Source organism: Patagioenas fasciata, chromosome 1 (genome assembly GCF_037038585.1).
Source record: "Patagioenas fasciata isolate bPatFas1 chromosome 1, bPatFas1.hap1, whole genome shotgun sequence".
In the NCBI taxonomy this organism is placed as follows: Eukaryota; Metazoa; Chordata; class Aves; order Columbiformes; family Columbidae; genus Patagioenas; species Patagioenas fasciata.
Genome location: NC_092520.1, coordinates 73,510,465 through 73,535,358, shown reverse-complemented (window position 1 = coordinate 73,535,358; position 24,894 = coordinate 73,510,465). Strand labels below are relative to the sequence as shown.

The 24,894-nt window shown below is 40.2% G+C and overlaps 2 protein-coding genes across 2 annotated transcripts; both read right to left on the bottom strand.

Annotated features, from left to right (window-relative positions):
• Positions 1-1,888: 1,888 nt before the first annotated feature.
• Positions 1,889-12,819, bottom strand: SFT2D2 (SFT2 domain containing 2). The gene is made up of 8 exons (XM_065829297.2): positions 12,567-12,819; positions 11,711-11,797; positions 11,312-11,397; positions 10,157-10,238; positions 8,061-8,096; positions 7,884-7,942; positions 7,096-7,125; positions 1,889-6,452 (listed from the first exon to the last, which is right to left on the bottom strand). Exons 1-8 carry the CDS (start codon positions 12,720-12,722, stop codon positions 6,413-6,415), a joined length of 576 nt encoding a protein of 191 aa, XP_065685369.2. The 5' UTR covers positions 12,723-12,819; the 3' UTR covers positions 1,889-6,412.
• A 737-nt stretch (positions 12,820-13,556) lies between these two features.
• On the bottom strand, positions 13,557-24,396 carry TIPRL (TOR signaling pathway regulator). Its single transcript, XM_065829299.2, has 7 exons — positions 24,123-24,396; positions 21,777-21,956; positions 20,846-20,945; positions 19,567-19,698; positions 19,060-19,155; positions 18,242-18,304; positions 13,557-16,584 (listed from the first exon to the last, which is right to left on the bottom strand). The coding sequence occupies exons 1-7, from the start codon at positions 24,221-24,223 to the stop codon at positions 16,435-16,437; spliced, it is 822 nt and encodes a 273-aa protein (XP_065685371.1). The 5' UTR covers positions 24,224-24,396; the 3' UTR covers positions 13,557-16,434.
• Positions 24,397-24,894: the final 498 nt, after the last annotated feature.

The window sequence follows — 24,894 nt, the reverse complement described above, 5'->3', positions numbered from 1 at the left end:
TTTCACAGTTCATCACTTTTTGGAAGTGACGCCCCTTCAGAGCTGCAATGAAATCATGTTGGCCAGCCAGTACTGGCAATATATCATTTTTTCACTACATTAGTGTTACTCCATACCTGCTTCCAAACAGACTTTAGAGCAGAAACTCTCAGAAATAACCTCTCTTAGGGATGCCACAAGGGAACCCAAGAAAAACTTAAAAGGGTTTCAAATAGGCTAACTTAAAACATCAATCCCAAAGATTGGCAGCTTGGATGTAGTATTCCATCTGTAATTCAACAGCAGCTTTCTTCAGAAAAATGACAAAATGGAGGATTTTGTTCCCTTTAGGCCCCTCCAGCTCCTCATGGCTGGGCAGTCACAACCCCGTGCCCCCACTCCTCCTGCGACCAAGACTGAACGCAATAGGAAAGGTACAAGTAGGGGAAGGAAATAAATCTCAACCCTCTACTTTGAACTTCTTGCATCCAGGAAACTTCATTTCCTGCAAATCAGACCCTTGTGGAAGGAGAAGGAGCGGGCATTATGAGGACAGCGCCCTTCCAAGAGTGTCATGACCAAATCTGATTGTGGTGCTGATGATTCTGCCCTGGTACTTTTAAATGGGATTCAGGGGACTAGACGCTGTAGCACAACTGATTAACCCTGTCAGAGTATTTTGAAGGAGAAAACTGACCTACAGAATACACTTTCGCTAGGGCAGCTGATCTTCCATTGTTTAGAGATTTCAAATGAAGACTTAATTTTATTTATTTAAAAAAAAAAAGATTCAGGTATTAAGACTTCAGCATGAAAATGATGTGGCCAAGATCAACAATTTTGTTGTTATGCAGGAGGCTGAACTAGGCAAGCAAACCAGCTCTTTCTAAGCAATTAAGTATAGAAAGGATATATTGCCTTTTTAGGACTCAGATTCATAGCTGTCTTGATATGAAATAGATATATCAGTCTTTCCTGACAGTCCTTGAAAGCTCTAACCTTTTCAAAAATATAAAATACAACCCCCTTAGGTTTTTATATTACAGAAAGACAGGCTGTCTCTTCTATTTCAAACAAAACTTTGGAGTTTCCTGTAGGAGAGAAATTTCAGTTTATTCAGCTTTGAGACAGAACTTGCTTGGAAGAAAAAAAAAAAGAAAAAAGTAACTGAAAACAGAGTCTCTCACAGGACACAAGTCTCACCATCACCCTTGCAAAAAAATATAACTGCTGTGGTGTGTCTTGTCCATCAGAAGAAAGTTTAATGCACTCCAAACACCCCAATGCAGAGCCCTACACGCTGCCAAGGAATGTTAAAACCACAGCAAGTGTTTGGATGCATATTAGGTACAAACTTAAATGGACGTGCTTTCTCAAAGTTAAAAAAAATAACCACCTCTAATTTTAACACACATGCATAAATCTTTGGCTTTTTACTTCCAGCGCACAGCAGTATTCAGAGTTTATTCATTTCACAAAGAAGAGCTCTAGTCTTTGCTGACAGCATATCATCAGGAATTGTTTACTCTGTAGCATGGACTAAGCCAATAGTTTGTTGGCACATCTAGGTTGACACTTGAGGTAAATAAGTAATAATAAAAATATCATCCCCGGCTTAAAAACTCAAGTTGTGCCAACCAGTTGTCTAGGTGCATGCAACTATGCCAATAAGAATTTGGTTCAGCTAGACATATGCTGGGTGAAGAAACTGCACAGCTGTGGAGACACAGAAACCCCCCTGAGCAGTACCTGTTGTGTACACAGCAAAGGAAGAAAGGATGAGACAATCACAAAACAAACAAACAAAAAAATCACACATCACAAACAAAACAACAAACCAACCCACACAATTCCAGCATCATCTGGAGCATCAGCATAATTAAAAACTCCATATTAACCACAAGAGCAATTCGTTTAATGCAATTACAACTTTATTGAAGGAAAAAAAATACAGCACTTGTCAGTAAAGATTTCACTTAATTACAGAGAAAGTTGTAAGTTAGGAAGAAAGCTGTTTAAAGTAGAAATCAGTGTAAATACATAGAAAAAGCACAACAGCAAACAGAATCAGTAACAGTCTAAAACATTGTGGAGAAATTCTGAATTTAGTTTTTATTTTACAAAAGAATTCCACAGCAGTTAAAAAAAATTAGTGTTGTCACAATAACAGTGAGGCACGTGGTTTTAAGAAAATATACCATTTGTGTGCTTTCTGTCCTACATGGTTAGTATTTGCTGTGGCTGTAAACATCAGTATTTAAGACAAATGTGTGTTTAACCATCATCCCCCTCCTCCTCAGTTTTGATAGTCTGCAATAGCAACAGTGATCTTACTTTCATTAACATGATTAAGTACCAACACTAGGCAAGAACTGTTTCCAGAAACTCAACAGAGGCTCTTCTGATCTCTTAGCACACAGCAGAAGGGGATGAGCTTCCAGTGCCCACGCTGCTCTGCAAGGCAGTTCCCAGAACACGAGTGCCAGATGGCACCTACGCAGCAGTGCATGAGCCTCCAATGCACCACACGCCCACTGCAGTCGACCCACAACTGAGGATTGATTCAGGCCTGTCAACCTGCACCTTGCTGGAGGCCAGCCCACAGTTGAGCCCCCAGCTTGCACAATAAGTATTCATACATAAAGCCTAACAGACTTTTTTAAAATTTTTTTAAACATTATTTCTTTAAAGAATTCCAACTTGGTGCAGAAATTTCTTCTAACAACTCATGAACAATCTTATTACAGTAGATACTAAAAAAGATGAAACTGGTTACATCATCACTGTAGAACCATCTCGGATAGTACCAGTATTGACAATAGACTTCACCATGTAAAACAGAGCAAAACTTTGAAGTAATGAAAAAAAATCAGTTTCATATTTAGCATGTCAGCACTTTGGGAATAGATGACTAGCACCCCCCATTTCCATTTCTACTCTATCTGTAAAGTCAACTGATCCCACATATGCACACTTCATGCTAGAACTTTATGTTAAGGCTGCTTGGTTAAGGTTGTTATCTGTACTGCAAAGAGTAAAAAATGGGAACAGGCAAGCTGACCAACAGTGAGGCTGGGCACTTCCTGGTAGAACATCAAATCCTACTGAGAAGGGCATCCAACATCACACAAGTTTCTTTAGAAAAGTCAGCCTTAAGTGCTGTAGGCAACTCAGCAAGAACTTTGGGAAGGAAGGAGCTTTGTGATTTAAAACACAAATGTGTCTGTTTGCAGTAGAGCGCACACAACAAACATTCCTGCCGTGGAGGACATTAGGACAGAAAGCTAGAGAGGGCTTCAGAAATGCCCACCATGCTTCTTGCCAAGCAGATAACCAAAGCTGATGATATCAAAACTTAACACAATGTAGTTTTAATGGCAAAATATGGTATAATCTAATTCAGATTGAAACTGCTCAAAAAGGAACATCTATATACTAGTTTACTTCGTGACTATGTATTTTAATGAAGTGGAAAATCTTTTGCTGCTAAATTTGGCAATAGCCTGAACACCACTAATTATAAGTAAGAAACTGAAGACCTTTGTTCTGATACAGAAGAGTTATTTTAAATCAAAACTGCTTGTAGATGAAGTGATAATCCCTGAGTATGTTCCACATATTGGCAAGAATATGGCTGGTCTCTCCTAATGTCTGACCTTCACAGGAACAGAACACAACACCAAAGGGCAACACAAACCCTAGTGGCACCCTGGTAATCGTTGTCTTTGCCATCTCCCCTTGGGCTCCCCCTCCTTTATGGGCACAAGTGCTTAGCCTTATGTGCTATGCAGTCAAATTAAGATTTGTTCTTCTCTCTTAGTGAATAGAAGACTGTGGAGCTGGAATTACAGTTTTAAAAAGGAGGAGGGGGGCAGAAATCCATTAAAGTTTATTCACTATCTATCGGTAGTTTTCTAAATTTCATAATTCCAAGTGGTTGTGCTCACAAGCAGCTGAAAGGTTCCAGTTAGCTAGTATGCAAGTTGAAGAACTAATATTCAGCATACTCAAATATGGCGCTCTACCAGAGGAACTGTTAGAGTCAAGGTACCACAATCCTGTACAAGATAATCAAGGAGTAAGCAAACACCTTTTACTCCTCATGAATCGAGTTATTAATAAAAAGAACCCCAGAAATCAAACTCCCTTATGTTGACTGCTGATGAGCCTGGAATGATGAACAGAGTTAACATTACTTTCCTGGAAAGAGGAAGGAGAAATGTATATGCTGTACTTATGGAATTTCCCAGGAATGTCCAGAGATGTTAAAACTAAAGAAATATTGGAATGTAAAAGGCATTAGAGTTTGATTTCAACTGCCCTTATACAAAGGAATTCTGTAAACATTATCAAAGTCCTAATAAAAGACTAACACAGGTCCTTCGACAGATGCAAATTAGGTTTTGAACCTACACCCTCATAAAGACGACACGCAGCAGTTTAGGTACTTAGATCAGTCAGCAAAAAGTATCAGTATTTTTCACTTCCGAGTCCCTCTTGGGCATTAACTAATCCTTCCTTTCAGCAAAAGTAATAGTCAACCTAGCTATTTCAATACTAACTTCCAAATCCTCGGGGGGGAAAAAGCACCAGGACATAGCACTGAACATCGCCCTGTATAATTGATTCATCCCAACATCAGTGCCATGTTTTCAAGGTGGCATTTTCTATTCAAATACCTTTGTAACAGGAACTCTAGCCAGCTAGAATCCACAGAAAGCCTGTTAAAATGTCCCTTTCACACCATCCTCAAAAGAGGATTTTTTTTTTTTTTAAGAGGATCCTGACAGCAGAATGGTACTGTGCTTTATAAATTATCAGGACACTTGAGTTTAAGATTTTTGAATTAACTCAGTTTCTAGCAACTTTCTGGAAGCCCTAGAATTATTTGGCTTCACTGTGGGCTTACACTTTATGTCAAGTAGGTCTAGGTTTTTCCTACATTAAGATCTTTGTGGTACAAGTCAGGGATACAATTGCCATGCAAACACAATGCAGTTAAATGACTAAACTCTTGGTAGATGAGGAAGAGGGGCTTCAGTTCATACTAAAGCACATCAGATCATCATCATCTTCATAGACACTGACTCCAGCAAGACAGTCTGGTAAGAGGAAGGGTGAAACCAGTTAAACAGTATCACACATAGCAGAACCAGGAATCTGTGCTCAGATATTAAACAACTGGCCATGGCAATGGTTTGGGAGTAATGATTATACTTAGCGCAGAAGATAATGTAGAGCGGCCTTGGAATTTGGATACTGACTGTTCAGCACTTGTTTGGAGCTGGCAGCTAGATTGTTACAGGCATTCTTCGGTAAGACAGGCAATAGAAAAAATGTACTTTCTCCTCAAAGTGGAAATTCACTAGTGTATGCAAGAGTTTTACGAAAAACATAACTGATCCCACGTAAAAAAAAAAAAAAAAAAGTTGGAGTTTTAACTTATGTACAAGTTCAGAAAAAAAATGTCTTCTCCCCAGCCCAAACTGGTTCAACAATAGCCACTTCTACCTTATCAACATAGTTTGTCCTTTGAGGAAGGACCTACATAAATTCTTTCTTTGCTTACCCATCATACCCTCAGCTTTGCACTGCTCCTACGCTACAGCTGGGGGAAAGGAGAAGCACCTCGGTTCACACGAAAACGTTCTGTTTCTAACCTTGTATGTATTGCCACTAGGTCTAAGCAAGGCAAAGAACTCAGGTTCTCAGCAGCTGAAAAATTCTATTAACCTTATATTGCAAATGATTTTCCTACAGGAACAAGTTTTTACAAATGAAAACATCACTTTCATGTATTTTAGGGAAACACTATCAGTCTAACTGAAAATTAAATACTTCATTAAAGATGGGAATATATCATACTTATTACAAAACAGTCTTTTCATTTAGAAATATTTAAGAAGTCCCATAAACCTAAATTTTGCAAGAGAGGCAGGAAAAGAAAGAATACCACTATTCCATTATCCAAGGCAAACAGTGCAAAGATTAAGTGACATAAGGCTATTAGCAAAAAGCCCCACAAGTTCTCAGTAAGAAATCAGTTGGCAACTGATTTCTTTTTCTTGAAAAATAAATCCTCTAGACTGGCATAGTCCCATCAGTGTCAAGGTCTCCACTTTACAGACTTCATATATTACTTTGTTAATTTTGCCAAACCAAACAAATACATTATTTTACTTACAAATTATCATTACAATTTCCAGATCTCTGCCCAGTTCTTCCGCCAGATCGAAGTTAATTTGGTCACGAACACCTTGTCCTACAGACACCATTGCTTACAAAATTGCATACACTGGATTTAACACAAGGAGCCTCTAACGATAAGCTGAAAGGCACACGTTGAAGACAGAAGTAGGAAAATCCATACAGAGTGATCCTAACATAGTTCCACTATACTTCCTAGAACTTTGTGAAGCATCCAGTATTCCTGTTAGGACAGACAGACTGAAATACATTTCTTCACAGCATCCCTACAGGCAAGAGAAAGAAAAAACCAAAACAGATTCACCTCAGTTATGCTGCTTGATGAGATTCATTCCATGCTGCTATCATATTGACACTGAGGACTTTAAAGGTCAACTGACCACGTATTAGTTTCACTTATGTAATTTGCATGACTACAGGAATGCATTAGAGACAAGGGGGTCTGCTCACCCTCCACCTGCCCAGCTGCAGGGGAAACGATGCCTGTAAGCCTGTAGTGAGGTGGTGTGGGAAGAGGATAAGTGGGGCTGCTGGAGCAGCGTAGAGAACTGTGTGCTCAAACACAGAGTAGTGCTCACAGAGGAGAACAGGAAAAAAGGGACACAGACGACAACACGTGTCTAGTAACATTTTGAATGAACATTAAGGCATTCCAGAGGCAAGCCTTAAGTTCAGCATGTGGTCAGCACACTTACATACTCTTATAGGAAGTCCTCTCACTTTGTTCCATTTGTGTTCTCCCACTAGAGAAGATGCTTAGTTTAATTTTCAGGTTTAACCACAAGTATTTCCTCCCCCTAAAACACCACCATGGAAGAACTTCTAAAGCCATATGCTACAATGCTTCTATAAACCTGCTGTATCATTAAACCTCAAGATAACAAAAGGTAAGAGAGTGGTGAAGCTTACCTTGCAAATGGTATGAAGGAAATGCTGTACCTAAGAAGAAAGATTTTTAAAGTTATTCTTCATGTCTGATTTTATTAGTCACAAACAAGAACAACCCCTCTAATGCTCTAGAGAGGTAACTGCAGGATACACAACCAAAATGAAGCTTTAAGTCTGTGAGCAACAGAAACAAATATCCTTGCAAGTCACCTTAGCCCAGCCACGTTGTGAAACACTCTGGCAAAATCAGAGGGCATATTGTAGAAGCGTTTTAAACACAATTCTCCAGCACCCAATTCTTCATGCTCCAATGCCTACAGGCAGGTAAGATTAGTCTTGAGGACTGGCTAGGTGTTTGGTATAAGTTTCTGTACTATTTCTGGGACATTACACAGAGCATATGTTAACTTAATTTGACACTTAATTTGATTGGCACATCAGGGTCTTTTAAGAAGACAAATTCAGGAGAGTGTAAAAGAGAAATACCAGACAGTACGCAACAAACCGATTTAAAAGGGAAAGAAAAAAAAGCAGTCTTACTTCAAGCTCACAGAAATTAAACATGTTCAAAGGAACTTTCCCCAGAAAACGAGCCCTGGGCTCTGTCTCCAAAGCCTCTGAAGTGGTGTGAGAGAACAAAAACTGGACACAAGTCAGCTCCTCATTCATGCATTGTCTTGCACCTAGAGGAATGGTCATGTAAAAATTCTCCTTCCCTCTAACTCATGCAAGGTCAAAATCCACCCACAATTCTGCTACTGATATTACATATAAGCAAAAATGGAGTGCATGGGGAGGAAATCACTTACCACGCCAAGGCAAAAAACTGTAAGATGCAGAAAAGGAGCGCGAGCCCTTGCTTACGCCACTGGTGGAAGAGAGAAGGGGCCAGGGTAAACATAGCACACAGAGAGACAACAATGTAAGGATTTTATTTTTACAATATAATCCAGTTATATATACATATATAGGACTCGAATACTCACCCAGAAAGCAGAACACAGTGTTAGTGCGAGACACAACTAGAAGGAAACAAACAATTGCTATTAAACATAGAAACAACTCCAGTTTATAGACATGATAACACTGTACTGGGTTCTTTCACAGAGACTGAAACAGATTGTATCATAGTTTTGCCTAATTCTGCATAAGAGCTTCCCTTATTTAAAACACTCTCACTATCACATTTCTGAAGTGAATTAAAGCAATGAGAAAATATTAGCCAAATATCTCCAGAAAATAGTACTATGGCTGCAAAGGAACAAACGGGAGGTTCCCACAGCTCTTTTGCAACATCAGCATGTTCCTGCTTCAATACACACACTTCTTGGTGTTGTAGGTATACGCCACACTTCATCGTTTTGTCTAAGTGTTTTTCAGTTACAGCTCTAGTCTTTCTGCTTCTGTACATGTCACATTTCCTGTTGATTCTCAAGGTTGTCATGAGATTGAAGTTATGTCATTACTGTATTCTTACCAGTTAAAGAAACAATACACTTTCAAGACCTTTCAGCTATTGCTCAGCAGCTCTCCTCCTTAACATAAAGTCCAGCACAGCCATTCAAACTGGTACTTTTTCTTTTTTCAGAGTTGCACTCTGCCTTTACCATAGTTAAAACCTTGGGGCATAGTAGGTAATTTTAGACTATTTTCTATTTTAATCCTCAGTTTTAGCAGGAGCCTCCTTTCAGTTCAAGTTTTCGTTTTTGATTTAAGACACACAGTTCAGTTAGCTGTGACAGATTCTGCTACTTGATCTTCCTTCATCAACATCTAACTCAGCCTTTTGATACACATGTACCATTGTGCTACTAGAGATTATAATGTGCATTCTTCTGCTTCAGTAAAAAAGAGATTTAGTACTGCATATTCAAGACAGTAGCACATGCATTGCCAAAGAAATCATACACTTCACCCCAACCCTAACTGTTGACATTAAATGTAGCTTTTCCATTAGTTTTAAGGTGGTGATTTGCATATTGTTCTAAATAATACAGCATACATCTAATAACTGGCTTTACTGCAGTAAGCAACATTCCAGGCATTCTCCTGACTCCAGGCATCCTAAATGCATATGAAACAAACACACCACAGAGTAGGCTTATTGCCTGCTCCTGATCTGTGAGCATACCCACAGTCAACTTCTCAAGCTCTATCAGTTGCCCACAACCTCTCTGGATGTTTAAAGAGAAAATAGGCAGCACTGATGCCAAGTGAATGCTCTGAAAACATCCACAGTGAAAATGGGAAGGCAGTTTCATGCAAGTTAAACCACCTTCCAGATTTTACACTCTTCAAGAGAAAATATGAGAGTTGAAGAGCCAACAAAGCACATGCATTTTAAATAAGAAAGAGTCTGAAACTTAGCAGCAATTTTACACACACTCCAACCAAGAGAAGGTTGGCCAGAATTTCCATCTTCTGAAGATGATAATTCCAAGGGCTGATTTCAGTTGAATGCTGAATTTGCAATTTAACTGTGTCACATGAGTTTTAAAACCTGAAGATATCAGCCAACTGGGATGATTTCTGTATTTTCAATGCAAGATGACCATGGCATAGAGATTCTTCAGTTGCTTCATCAGGAAATGATGATATTATCAAGGTAGAAACACCTACACAGCTCTTTAAAGCAAATCAGGTAGAATATAAAAAGACAAAATTATGCAAAAGTCTAACAAATTCCATAGTACAACTTTTGAAAAACTAATTTCCCATCTTTCATCTTTCAAGCAACATGAAAATATGATGTTTTGACCTCAGGCACTCTAAAAAAGAATGTGCATGGTTCACCCACATCAGCCACAGACCCTTAATGCTCATTTAGCATAATAACCTGGCTTCAGATCAGTCTTTCATAACACGAAGGTGTTTTTGTGGTGCTACACATACTTTTCCACTATAGCAGATATGCAGGATGTTTCATGTTTTAATTAAAACAAACAAACCCCAAAAAACACATCACAAAAAACCTACCCACAAACATCTTGAGACATAGTTAGATCAATGTATATGAAAAGACTTTACAACGGAAATTGTTTACAGGTTAGCATGAGTTAAAACTGATTATTCTGATACTTACTAGCATAACAATAGTAGCAATCAAACGTGTAGGCTCAAACATCCTTTTCAACTGTTTCACTGGTCCCATAAGGAAAAGAGTGCTGTCAAAAACAAAACAAGATGAATACAGAAGGTAGAAAAGCAAAAGCAAAACTTGGTAAGCATCTTGAGCGAGGGAGTTATTTTGTTGAATTGTTTGCTGCCATATAGGACATCAATACATTGTTGTTATAGCAATAAGTGCTGCATAACAAAAGAAACAGGACATACAGTGAGATAAAATCCATTCCTGCTCTTTTTTTGTGCAACGTATTTATTCTATAATTGTTCATCTACAATTAACATAGGCAGAGCAGAACTATCAGGCTAGAAGCATAGGTCAAGGTCAGCGTCAATTAGATCCTTCTTGACAGATGCTTTTTTAACCTGCTCTTCAAAAACACCAGCCAGAGGTTCTGCATGGATTGCCAGGTAATCCAACTCAATTCCTCTACATAAAGGGCTGTTTTCAGGCCTGGATCCATCCTCTGATCCCTTACCAGATCTGCAGTCCTCTTTTAGAGCCCTGGTGATTGACACTGCTTGAATTATACAAGGTGAAAGTTTTATCAAAGTTGATGTTTCTGCTACATATACTATATTATTCTGTCTCATTACTATGTTATTTCCAATTCCATTTGTTGTGCCTTCTAATATCCTGTTAAGTTTCCTTCCAATCACAGAAGGTTGTGTCTGTCACAAAGTCAGTGGTGCTGTGCTTCAGTAACCTCAGCAGCCACAAATGCTCATCAGACAAGCCTACCCTGACTGACAGACTGCCCCAAATACATTCACCAACACAGACAGAACATTACCAAATGCAAAATGGCAAAGAATAATTTTTCTCAACAAAATCAAAAAACCTCAATGCACAAAGCAAGAGTTTCATTCTTCTTTACTGATGAGTGACTTTTACCTTGAATGCATTGCTAATAGCAATAAACAAAAATTTTCTTTACCATTTCAGGGCACTACTGGAGAAATGCTGTTCTTTAAAATTCAGCAACAAGAGACGATCTACATAAACAAATCTTCTCACACAAATTCAACAGTTTCTACCACTTATGCACCTCCACCCTTCATTCTGCTTTAGTTTCTCATCTTTATTAGGGAAGTAATACAAAAAGATTGTTACCTCCCAATAGATGCAATATTCCCCAGTGTATAAAACACTGCGAAGAGCGTCAGCCCCTTCTTTGGTACCCATAGGAAGCAACTACCCTAAAAAGGAACATTTAGAAAGGTGAAAAAATAATATTTGTTTTAAATTGCAAAAGAAAGATATTCAAGAAATGTCACAAAGCAAAAGAAGTCTTCGGAAAAATTAAACCAAATCTGAAGAATCACACATACACGTAAGTAAATGGCATTTACTGGCATTCTTGCTAAGAGTTAGTGCATTGTATCTAACCAGAACTAAGTCAGATATCTTCCCAGAGACTCAAAAAAAATCAAGCAAAAGCACACAGCAAGGTTGTAATTACTGGAGCTCCTGACACTCAAATATCGACAGGATCTGGCAAAAAGCCCTTACCAAGAGCGAGCACAGGCATCCTATTGCAAAACAAGCAATGAAGCCTTTCACTCTGGTCCCCCAACCTAATGATGTTGCATCAATAACCTAGAAACGAGGAGAAAAATAAGAGTGCAAGTTATTATCTGCTAGCAGATCCTGCCACTTGTCAAGCACATAAGATGCTGAACTGTGCCCTACGTCGGGGGGAGCCCCGGTTTTCCAGCCCCCCTCCAGCCGCCCGCAGGACGTGCGGGACGGGGGTTCCGGCACCGCCCACGTTTTCACTTTCGCTATTTCGACAACTGCCCAAACAAACAGGCGGTGGGTTGGTTGTTTGAGTGGGGGGGTTTTTGTTTGATTTTGTTTGCTTGTTTTTTTTCCTGCCCACACGAAGCAAGTGTACCGGCACGTTCACGTTCCCCCGCTTTATTTTCGGTCTTGCTGCAACTCGCCCATCTGTGGCCGGCCGGCCGGGGCTCCCTCAGGAGACAGAGTCCTCCCCTCCCACAAAAGCAGCAGCCAGGGCCTCTTTCCCCGGCAGCGGCTGCCTGCGGGGCACAGCACGGGGGGACTTAACGCACAAGCAGAAGCTCCTGAGACCGGGTCCAGACAAACCGCCCTCCCCAACAGCCCCCGGCCGGCTCCGCCCCGGGGAGCCGGAGGCCCACGGACGAGCTGAGGCGGCGCAGGCCGGTCCCGCCGCAGACTGCTCAGCGGCGAGGGGCCGCGGCAGCTCTGAGGGGCGGCCCGCCTCCCTCCTTCCCCCCACCGCTGCGCTCCCACCAACCGCCGCTCGCCAACCGCCGTCTGGACCCCAGCGCGCAGCCCCCTCACCCCCTGCAAGGGCGGCAGGTGGAGCGGCGCGGAGCGTTACCTCGGACAGGCCACTCGGCTCCTCCGCGTCGCGGCCGCTCAGCACCCGCTTGAGCTTGTCCATGCCGCCCGGCCCGGCCCGGCCCGGCCCGCGCCCTTCTACCCCACGCACGGCCGGACTGCCCTTCCCCTCCTCAGGGACTACGAGCCCCGGCATGCACTGCGCCGCCGCGGACTACCTGCGCTCGGCAGGTATATGAAGGCCGGCGGGCGCTGCTGGGGGATGTAGTCCGCCAGGGGGACCTCCGGCAGTGAGAGGAAGGAAACCACCCGCTTCCTGGATTCTACGAGCTGCCGGTGAGTCCCCCCGGGGAAGTGTGGGGGGGCGCTGGAGGTGTCCCGGGGGGTGCCCTGTCGTGGCGGTGAGCCCTGCGCTCTGAGCCGCAGCCCCGCCGGCACGGGGGATCGGGGGAGAGATGGTGAGGGGAGAAAGGTCTTGGACGGGGTGTAGCTGGTCCCGGACATTCCAGCCGTCCTGGGACAGTTCGACTGGGACAGGTGCACGAACTTCAGTACGGTAAAGCTTCAAAAGCTGTGAGATTAGCAAAGACTAGCCTGGCGCAGATTCCCAGGTCCGTGTGGCAGAGGGATTATCTTCAAAGTAATTTATACATTTGGGTTGTTCAGGGTTTTTTTTACAAGACAGCAAACACCCCACTTTCCCTAAGAGCCAGGCACTTACTCCTCCAAGCCTATGATAGCTCACACCTAAACTGTCCTAGCATTAATATTTTCCAGCCTTCAGAAAACAGAGTCCATGCCCTCTGCCAATTTCACTTCTCTAGTTGTAACCCATCTCCTCCCACCACTTTTGAAGCCATTATCTGGCCACATTGAAGCTTACAGAAATAATAATATAGATTCCATTTTGCTCCTGCCACTGTGGCTCTTCCCCAGTTCTGAAAAAGTCTCACCTTATTTTTATACCTAGCTGGGGTGTTCTGATGACAGGCAAAGGCACATGGATGCAACATTTTACTAGCACACAAAATTCATCGTTATGAATAGTTACTTCAGTTTATTTTGCTCAGATAAAAACAGAACTATAAAATGTTTGGTACACTTTATTTAATGACATACAAGAAGGAATATAAACTGCCACATGTTAACCTTGCCACAAAAGAGCTGGAGAATCACCCCACTCCCTCCACCTATAAATTATGTATCCAAAGTGGTACTTCTGTGTGAAAAAATTGTACTGGAGAGCTTGTGGCACCCCAGTTTATACTGCTGCTTCTTGATAATCCGTGGTACAAGAGAGGCACGAAGTGCTCCGAAGTTTTACTTTGTAGTAACTGTAACTTCTTACACATCATCTTGTGATTCCCCTAACGTGTTCCACTTAAATGCACAGCACTGAAAATAAGATGGATATTACATATCTATATGTTCAGGATTCAAGTCCATTCAAGACAACTGTATCACCAGGTCACAAAGTGCTATGTATGATGGACAAGATAAAATACACAGTATAAGCTAAACATGCAGAACACCCGTTTCAACGCTAAGTGTCAATGCTGTGGGTTTCCCCCTCACTATACTTTAGCCCAATGGAGCTTAATGTTACCATCACTGACCAAACCCAAATCACAATTTTAATTAACAAATTCAGATATAGTTCCCTTCATGCTAGAACTACATTAGCTCTCCTCTCAGTCCCTACCAGCTTTGAAGTGTGTTTTTGTAAGCCTTTAAGGCATGTAAAATAATATATGCTTAGAGTAAAATAAGTGCCATGATTTACTTCCACCAGCAAAATCTCCCTTCACTCCCATTGTTGTTCCCTTCCTTTTCACTCTCTCTGCATCCCTCTATCAGTGGAGTGGACCTAAATGATATTCTACTACCAAACAAACTTTGATCACTTCCATGCTGCATTAATTTGCAGCCCCTTTTTCATCCTGACACTAAAATCTTTAGTAAACAAATGCAGAAAGATGAAAAAAAGGCAACAGAATTTAGGACTCCAATGGACAATATAGAGGACCTCACCTCTATTTCAAATTAGCCATAAATTCACTCACCCAGGTCCTGTCCAGCTGACAATGACTTGGGTCAGAGACTTTAATTTCAGTTTTCTTCACCCATTTTATCCTATGGATCATAGGATTCCAAAGGTAAGGCTGAAGGTGTAGCCAGGAAAAAAAAAAATAAAATCAATACCTTTTTAGACAATAATCCTCACAAACACTGAGTGAGGTGGGCACGTATTAACTCTCATTTCTACATACAGGGAACTGAAGTGCAGAGAAGTCACTTCCCTGTGGTTTGAGTAAATCACTGACACAGGGAGAACTGCAGTTAGTTCCTGCCTTTTGGCCTTATGATCAATTTGTTAGATGAGGCTGCCACAAATAAAAGTGAAAGAAAGTGTGTTTTTTGTTTTTATTACGAAAACAGTCACTTAGATGGCAGCAGACTTCTAAAAACCTCAAGGTCATCTTTAAATGAAAACCATTTCTCAAAAGACCTGGTTAAACACCACATTTTAGGGTGAGTTGTTTCTATTAAGCCATGCAGTGTAGAATATGAATATTTTTTTTAAACAAAAAACTCCAAGACATCAGAACGTGTACACATTCTTACCTGCCATCACCTTAAACCACAAGACCTGCTTTTTGCTAGTCATTTGCTTCTTGCACTTCAATGAGTGTGAGCAGTAAACCTAGCTCCCCATTCTTAGGCCAAAACACTAACGTAATTTAGGATTTCCAAAAGCAATACAAATATTTGAAGTTTAATCTACTAAGCGTTGAGTTAAAACCATGACTGTACCTGTGATCACACTTCTATTAATATCAGAACTTAAAAGAATTTAGAAAATAAACCCAGATTACATATCTGGAATACATGTTAGCATCCTTTTAAGGCTATACAGGATCTTGTTTGTGAAACTGCAAATATCAGCATCCTTTAGAGATTAGAGACTAAACACCACTTTCTTGCCCAGCCATAAGCCACTCTGCAATTTAGCAATTTGACTCTCAGGGCAGCATAACCATCATACACAGGCACCATCTGATATGTCCAACAGAAGGTCAACACGGTACAATGTGTTTCCAATAAACACAGCACGTGGCTGTAGCAGCATACAGACCCCAAGCAACAGTCTCCAGAACTGCCTAGAGAAATCTGGCTGACCTCAGATTAAAACAGTATTTGTGAAGAGACTTATCAGTGTGTATCTCAACAGACAGCTTTTCTTCTGTTCTGGAGTGAATGTCTCACAAATAAAGTAATTTTGCCTTTATGTAGTGTCAAGCAAATGTATTTTTTCCACCCTAAACTTATCCTCAGATGAAAAGAGTATTCTTAAATTAAAGTCAGGATCAGAGACTCCAAAAAGTAACTGACTTAGTTATCAGCTCACAGTAGGGGAAGCCAGGTAAATTGTGTAGTTTAGAACGGACAGCTCAAAATGTATGCAGAAGAAAATATTTTTTTAAAATTTTTTTACTCTGTATGATTTCTCAATAAAAATAAAATCATGCCAATTTTACAATTCCAGTAGTCTATTAGTATCTGAAGCAGCAACAGCAAAATCTTCATAGAAGTGTTTGTGGTGGAGGATCCAGACAACACTCCTAGTTAAGCAGTGAACTAAACAGAACCCAGACTCTTAACTGTGTTTTTCTCCAATGCCGCTGAAAACCGTAACTCAACACCAGTCTATCATTAACTCCAGATACAGGTTAAACAGAAAACAAACAAAAAACACCATTAGCAAAACTTGCTTGAAATGTTTTCTCTCAGGGCTACAGAAAAATTAGCCAAATTCTTTATTCCACTAGTAGTGAAACCGCCCCCCATGGCAATGGTTACAGGATCACATTATCTCCAGTCTGCTTCAAGTCCATAGAAAGTCACATTTATTTAGACTTAACACACGTGGTTTCCAGTGATGCTTCTGGTTTAGGCTCCAGCTTCTCTGGGAATTCTAGCTTTTCACAGATTGTCTCCTTTATGGGTAGATACTGAGAGATCTCATTAGGTTCCGTGAACAGGGAAGGCGGAACATGCTAAGAAGCAAAATTTTTACATAAAACAAGTGAATGAAATGAGGGGGAGAATTAAAAAAAAAAAAAAAAGTATTCCAAACTATAACTTCTACAGACCACTGATCTATAATTTACCTGATTTAAACACCTGAAGTCAGGTATGATTATTAAAATTTACCTTATAACTTCAAATGTACATACAGTCTTTTACTCCTTGTGTGTATCAATAGGCTAAGGAAAGGTATTTAATGCTTTTAAGCAGGAAATTACAAGAGCACAAGAAAGTCAGAGACCATTAACGAACAGCCACAATGTTTTAAATAAATATGTTTATCATTTGAATGCAACAGTCTTTTTGAGGGTCTAGTTCTATATGAGACTAGGATGGCCACAAGGGATCCGATGCTTAATGTCGTCTAGCCATTGCAATTAATTCACTGGAGTTGCTCAGATTTAGCTATTGATAGTTGATATACCTCAACATGTACCTTAGTTTTATGAAGTCCACCACAGGTATTTATAAGAAAGAGTAATACTCGTTGGATCTTGATTTCATATTTGAAGGAATTAGGTGGTTTGATTAAGTTAATATCTTTCTCTGGAGATTCCTGCAGACAACTTAACTTCACCACATATAAGACTATTTGATGAAAAACAAAAAAAAAAACCCTATACTGAGCAAACCGCCTTCAAACTTTCTAACAACATTCTTTAAGAAGTGTATCCAAAGCTACTCAAATGAAACTGGTATTCTGTCTACTCCTAACATGTGAGGAATCCTACTGCTGTTTCAATTATTTCAAACCTAACTGAAGCAGGGATCATTCTTGCTTTACCTGTGCAAGGTAATCTAAGAAACTGAAAAGCTGTACACATTTCCCCTCTGTAACAACAGGCAGTAAAAATTATTTAACAGTATAGATGGTAACTTTTAAACATGAGGTGAAGTAAAACCTAGATCACTGATTTATATTTCAAAAACCATGAAACTATCCAAAAGCTCATATCTCTTTATAGGGATCACATATTGCTAAGAAATGATACAGTATTCCTTTCCTCAAAAAGAAAAATATTTTGCAAAAATACAAGCTAATAACACATTAGTCACTTTTTACAAGTGAAGGAAAAACAAGGGAGAAGGAAAAGTAACAAGAATACCCAAGATCAGGTGTTGGATGAAGAATAAACAGATGCAACTCAAAATGTGCCATGAATTAGTCTGAGCCATTACTAGAGTTTTAAGGTGGGCTAGTAAACTCATTATATTTGGGGAAAAAAATGAATGAGCCTATTACCAAACATATCTTAACCCCTAATACTACTTGCAAGCATACAAACAGCCCTGAAATTTAGTATCATGGGACATGGACTGTCTGATGTTGTTGCTGAACAGCTCTACAAAAAAAACTCAAACCAAACAAACAAATCTTGTTAACTCAAAGGTAGAAAAAGTAACTCAATCCCATATCTTGCCATGTGATCAATGGATCTGAGCATTTACAAATGTAAATCTGCCCTGAAATCACCAAAATAAATACTGCATAGGCAGAAAGGTTCTTCCTCTCTATTGATTCCAAACCTAAGAAAGAACGACTTACTGACACTGCATTTTCTATGCTAACCATAAAACAATATTAAAAAGCAGTCAGAAAAACACACATTTAAAAAAATGCAATACCTTTAAACTTGATATTTTGCTTTCTCTGGATGTGTATTCTCGCAACATGTAGGTCTTGTCCGCCTAATGGGAAAAAAATGGCAAAAATTAATTATAAAATTGTCATCTAGTATCAGTGCAAAATTAGCATTTTAAATATATTGAATTTAGCAAGATTTTGAATTTGAATGACCACAGATTTTCACTTGGGAGCAGAACATATGTTCAAATTTACAAAGACAGAGAAAAATGTTTAGCAATGTTGTCTTTCGCAAAAGTCACCTTTCTGCATGCAAAAAAAATCTATGACTGAAAATGCTCATTAATCTTTACTCAGCTAAAACTCCTACATCAGTATGAATACAGCTAGACAGAATAAGCAAACCACAACTGTTACGTTCTGTACTGTTTATGAGATAGTAGAACTCAATGTTGTATGGACAGTTACTTTCAAGTTAAAACTTGCGCTCATGTATTAGACAAGACAAAAAACATTTACTGGGAGACAACGATAAGAACAATACCACACCATTTAGTGTTGCCTATTTTTCCTCTTGTATTTCCTCTCTGATCTCTCTGCCAAATACATTTAAATTATTACTTCACATGAGGGATAGCAAACTCTACTCATACAATACCTAGCCCCATGGCATCCAGCAGTTGGTTGCTACTGCAGCATCACAACAATAATAAAATACACTTGAAACTTCATCACTTCAATTAACCTCTATGCCCCCAAACACTAGTATTAAATTACAGGAATATCAGCAGGTCTTCTCTGAAAGAAACACAGCAAGGGAGCATCTGTAAAATATTCCTGATGGTGAATAAGAAACTACCTCATGATGAAGCCTTGTATCATTCATCCTGATAAGTACCCCGTCAACTCGCAAGAAAAACCTCAACAGCACAAAGAAGCTGGAAGGCATAACTCTCTGCAAAAATAAAGATGTTCCATTCAGTATATGACAGTTTTACTTTAAGTATGCACTTATCTACATCAGATATTCACAACAAAAGACAGTATGATGAATTTCAAGTAGTAAAGTCAAAATTTGGGCTGTTGGTATCCTACAGCTATCACTGGACAGAAGGGCAGTCAGTCTCTTGAAAGACTCTTAGGCAGGATGCAGAAAGAGGGACGAGATTGTTACCTGAAGCAACTGACAGAAAGATTTCAAGATAACATAGTTTCCAGTAAGATTATATTTCTAAAAGTGGTGATAAAGAACTCCGCATTGTAAACTTTGAATCCGAGAAGGAACAACATGCAAGAAGTGACTGCATTTTGCACACATTAGCCAACTGAGTCACCAAGTGTCATCTATACACCTCTCAGTACTCACTATTTTTACACTCAAACTTGATACTCCATGATCATGAAGTTCATCTTCAAATAGAAGCACTTCTTCAAAAAACATTATTTGTTCCCTGGCTTTCAATTTCTCTGTATTTATGTGTTCTGTTGTAGGAACAACCTGAAGAAAAAGATGAAGAACAGTTACCATATTAGTTTGTTGCCACACTATATACATTTGTCCAGATTTTTTAAATCCTGCAATTGCTAGTTTTATAAAGGAAAAAGCTTTTAGGGCACTAAGCTTAAAATATCCCAAAATTCTAAGAGGGAAAGTTAAAATTAAAACCAAAATTTCCAAGAGGAAATGGATCAAAGCAAAAACCAAGAGTGGAAAATTCTGAATAAGCTTCCCTCTGGGTACAGGCTCAGTAGCGTTTCATCTGCAAACAATTCTGTTTGCTTTCTGGTTTTGAAAACATTCAAAGATGCCTTAACATACAAATGAGAAGTGCTGGGTTCTAAGTAGTATTCCATCCACTTAGCATCTCTAGCCAACTACAAACCCTGCACAGGATTCCAACAAAGCCCTTCCATAGAAATCAAGTACCTCTATGTTTTCCATTTCAAGGTCTCCGTATACACTCATACTTTTCCACTGCCTAAAGACTACAAGCAAACAAGACATCATTTCTTTCTATGCTGCACATTTAATTCTGGTATAACTCAACTATCTATAACTAATGTGATCCTATTGAATTAATACAGATTAGCTGCTTAGTATAAACACTAAACAGAAGCTGGAAACTTCAGTCTTATTTTAAAGTAAACAAAGACAAGAGAGGGCCTATCAGTTTAAATATGGGGAGTTACTATTGCAGAAAAACATAAAGTCATTGACAGCAGGCAGATCTACACATCTGCTTATGCAAACAGGCAAGCAACAGAGAGTAAAGGTACTAGAGAACTACATAGCTGATAGTTCTGTCATGTGTAAGGAGCTCAGGGCTCTGGAGGGCCATCCAGCAAGCGCTGAAGATTCCCATGTGCTTTACTCTCTGAGTAAGTCCTTGCTAAGGGACACAATGGCACCACTTTAAATAATCCTAAAATGCTTTTAAAAAATCCCAAACAGTTATTAAAACAAGCCATTATTTGATTTGGATAACATGCTAAGAGACATGAAAAGCCCAAACTATACTCTGAAGTCAGAAACTGTGAAGCATGAAAGATTTTACAGAAGCCTATTGAAAGATAATTGACAGCTTAAAAAAAAGTGTGTTTGACTGAAACAATATGCGGTCAGCATTTAACAAGAAAACAGTTACCTTTAACGTTGCAGTATCTCCCAGCAGTGTTCCTTTGTAGTCTGTTGTGTAAGTCCAATCATATGGCTTCACGACTTCCTTAGTGTGCTCAGTCTCACTCCTCAAGAAGTGAGAGAACAGAATGCTTTGTAGTAATTCTTAAAAAATGACAGCTTCACATAAGATTATGTATTACGATTCCCACAGTCTTCAAGAAGAAAAACAGCAGCATTGTCTGTGCTGCAATGACGATGTCAAGACTTAATCATACAGTATTGCTTCTTTCATAACGTTTCCATAATAGATTAGAAAACCATTACCAGAATCCCTGTGCTAACGCTATCTCAGTCATATGAGTTGAAATAAAGATCTCAGTTCAATGTTGTTGAAAAATTTATATTTCAAGACCATTTTTTTAAAGTAGGCAGAATGCAATCTGCTGACAACACATGACAATTATGAATGCTGCTATTTGCCTTAGTTTTTAATGACAGCTTTGATTTCTCTCTGTGCTTTATTTCTAGGTGCCCTGCAACTAATTTCGTAAATACTAAGCAGTACAATTAGTTATCATGCAAGGTAATTGTTCTGCTATATTCCTAAGGCTAAGATTTTGAACACGTGTAGTGTTTTGCACTTTGAACTGCCACAAGATACAATGCTGCAATGCTCAAGGCTCTGTGATTTTGAATAAACAGAAATGGCATTAAGCCATCTTAAACTTGTAGTTTATTTTAAGAAAGCAAAGACACAATTGAAAAATACAGTTGACCCATTTAACATACTGAATGATCATGGCAAAGAAGAGCTAAGTGATGTCTGTGATCACAACTGTATCTACAGTAAACCAAATACAACATGGTCTTCAAGAGTTCAGTCTGTTCTTTTAACTACTTTATGAGAGTTTCACATACAACACCAGTACTTGCCCACTGGTAATAAAATACTGTACCTGCTCTCTTGCCACTCCTCTGCACAAGCCACTTTGATCATACCTTGACAGTTATTGACACATTTTAAAGCATCTGTTGCATTGAACTCAATTCCAAAACCACGATCATGTTGTATTCTTAGGATATTGTCTCCAAACATCATCTCTGGTAGAGAAGGCATGTGTAATTCATCAGCTAATCTGCACAGAAAAATAAAAATCCCATGAGGACAGATCACTCAGCTACAGTTCAGTGAAAGCAGTCCTTGTTTTGGAATGAGTATTCTTTAGACAATGGTAACTTAAAAGACACATCATCAATGTCTTCTGTAAAACTTAGTTGTCTTCCCAGTTTAATCATTTGACGTGAATTGCAGAGTCATTGATCCAAAGTGACTTTTCCATGATGAAACTGTTGTTGAAACATTGCTTCTCCATCAGGCTCACACAAAAGTCTCATACGTGAGAAATAAAAAAAAAAATCTGATAAGCACAAAGTAGCAGCTTTCAACCTGTTGTGGCAAATCTCTGGGTGGTCCATGAACTACGTTGGCAGGTGTCCAAAAAGAAGTTTTAGGAACGAGCACTTGTCAGCAAGTTAAAATTCACTACACAGTGGTCTGTACCTCCAAATTTAGAAGCCTACAAGCCTAGGCCACTTGACCTGCAAAGACCGACTTCAATAAAAGAGTTATTGGTTATGGCATATTTAATCCTTCACCTTTCCACAGAGGTTGCCAAGAGATTTTTTGTGATATATGTTTATCAGAAATAAAACTCCTACAGATACTAATGATGTTCACCAAGCAATAAAAAAGGCAAAATGCCAAGAGAAATACATTATAAAAGGAAGCTGACTAAAAGCACTGCAACTGGATAGCTCTTGAAAAATTTGAAGTGAAGGAATTGTTTTGGGGATCTCATGCTAGGTGCAGGAAAACAGCTGATTCTGTGTTTTTCTTCCCCACCCTGTAAAATCCTCTCTGTTTTTTCAAGCTTGTGTTGTTGTTCATGCAACTACTTTTCAGCCTTTTTCAACACATTCTGAAAAACTCTGTCACTCAAAAACATCTAAACAGATAAATATGATTTCTAAAAATTACAGAGATGACAAGTTATTTTAAAATAGCTACAATTAAATAAACTGAATAGATCAGAAGATGAGTACAACAGGCAATTTGGCTTCTAGTCTGGCGGTTCAAGACTCTCTTGTTTACAGATAACAAAGAGAGTTAACATTCTCCTGATGAAGAATAATAATAAAGATCTTCATTTTTAAGAGGTAGCATACTACAAAATAAGTCTTCACAACCATGTACTAAAAACAGGATACTCTAATTAAATAGCCCTCCTTCCCCTGCAGGACACAGGTACAGCTTAGCTAGATGGTGAATCCTCATTACAGGAAAATTATTAAATCACAGGATTCAAGTTTTCTTACCTGTAACTGCAAAAACTAAAGGACCATTACTAAGAAGCAGTTTGAGAAGATTATTTATGCATGGAATGTAGAATAAAGATATAGGAAGGAACACAGGTTTTACTAGTTCTGTGATATGCAGTTTTCAAAAAAAAAAATCAGTATAACGCTGTTACATTGAGAATTTTAATGTTTACAGTAATAAAACATTTTGAGACATGGGACTATCAAACACCATCAGAAAAGTTAAAAGCAACATGAATGAAGATGCATTTAACAAGACTAACAAGATTTCCAGGTACGTATTCCAGAAACCGAAATCAAGAAGTATCTGTCAAATTCAACTACCATCAAGGTCAAATGTGGCACTAAATAGCTGAACTGTTCAGTTCTACGTGAGCAAATCTGACTTAAGTACTTGATGCTCACACAAGAGCATTTCCTTTGACTGTTTGACAGCAGGAAAGAGAAAATAATGAATTTTTAATGAAATCCTCTATCTTAAGACAGCTATCACCATTAAATAACTTATAAGAGACTGCAGACCACATTTAAAGGAACGTTAATCACCATTAAAAAGCAATTGAGAAACGCGGGCTTCAGTTCACACAGGCCCAGATCTCCAAAATCTTCAGCACTCATTAAAAACAAAATTCTGGGAACCATTTGTAACCCAAATCATCACAGTTTCTCAAGCCCAAGAAACAAGTTTACACTCACGAAAAGGAACAAAACCCCGAAATACTGGACTAAACAGCGTCTCCCCTGCCCAGGGAACGTTATTTATTTCCTACGCAGAGAAACGAAGCGCCCCAAACCCCTCGCTGTCAGGCGGCGAGGCCCCAGCCCCGCGGAGGCTCCTCCCGCTCCCCAGGCCGGGCGCGCCCCGGGGAGGGGCAGCGAGCCGCGGAGGCACCGTCCCGTCCCGTGTCCCCCACCCGCCCCACCTCTCGGCCTGCGCCGACTTCATGATGTGCGTCCGAGCGGCGCTCAGCTTCCACGGGCCGAACGTGAAGTCGCGCCGACTGCTCTGGAAAACGGGGTGCATGGCGGAGGCGAGGGGGAAGGCCCCGCCGAGGAGCAGGCCAGAGGGGCCGGACGGGGCGGTGGCGGCACCTACCACGCTTCACCTCACCTCACCTCACCTCCCCGCTGCAGCCCGTACGGCAGCAACACCGCCGCCGGAACCGCCGCCTCGACGGAATTCCGCTTCCTGGGGCGTGCCTATGGGTGTGCAGTCCAGAAGCTGTGCGGCGGCAGGACGTGATGTGTGTGGGGCGGGCTCCTGTGCGGCCGCTGAGTCGCCGTGCTGTGTGGTGACAGTGCGGCCGGGAGCTGCCTACCCCTTCCCGCCCGCCGCTGAAGGAGACGCGCAGGGGCAAGGAGTTGGGCGGGGAAAAATGTGATGAAATACAAGGGCAAGGGTAGAGTCTTGCATCTGGGCAGGAACAACCCCAGGTTCCAGTATAGGTTGGGGGAATGACAGAGAGTAGCGCACAGGAAAGGGACCTGGGGGTCCTGGTGGACAGCAGGATGACAATGAGCCAGCACTGTGCCCTTGTGGCCAGGAAGGCCAATGGCATCCTGGGGTGTATTAGAAGGGGGGTGGTTAGTAGGTCCGGAGAGGTCCTCTTTCCCCTCTATTCTGCCCTGGTGGGACTGCATCTGGAATATTGTGTCCAGTTGTGGGCCCCTCAGTTCAAGAAGGACAGGGAACTG

Excerpts from the sequence above, each read along its gene's own strand:
- TIPRL (XM_065829299.2), bottom strand. The coding sequence starts at position 24,223 with ATGCACCCCGTTTTCCAGAGCAGTCGGCGCGACTTCACGTTCGGCCCG. Across the intron at positions 21,957-24,122 it reads AAGTCGGCGCAGGCCGAGAG|ATTAGCTGATGAATTACACA; the intron begins GTGGGGCGGGTG and ends TTTTCTGTGCAG. Across the intron at positions 19,156-19,566 it reads CAAGTTTGAGTGTAAAAATA|AGAGTTATGCCTTCCAGCTT; the intron begins GTGAGTACTGAG and ends TTATTTTTGCAG.
- SFT2D2 (XM_065829297.2), bottom strand. The coding sequence starts at position 12,722 with ATGCCGGGGCTCGTAGTCCCTGAGGAGGGGAAGGGCAGTCCGGCCGTG. Across the intron at positions 10,239-11,311 it reads AATATTGCATCTATTGGGAG|CACTCTTTTCCTTATGGGAC; the intron begins GTAACAATCTTT and ends TGTTTTTGACAG. Across the intron at positions 8,097-10,156 it reads TTGCTACTATTGTTATGCTA|TTGTGTCTCGCACTAACACT; the intron begins GTAAGTATCAGA and ends GTTTCCTTCTAG.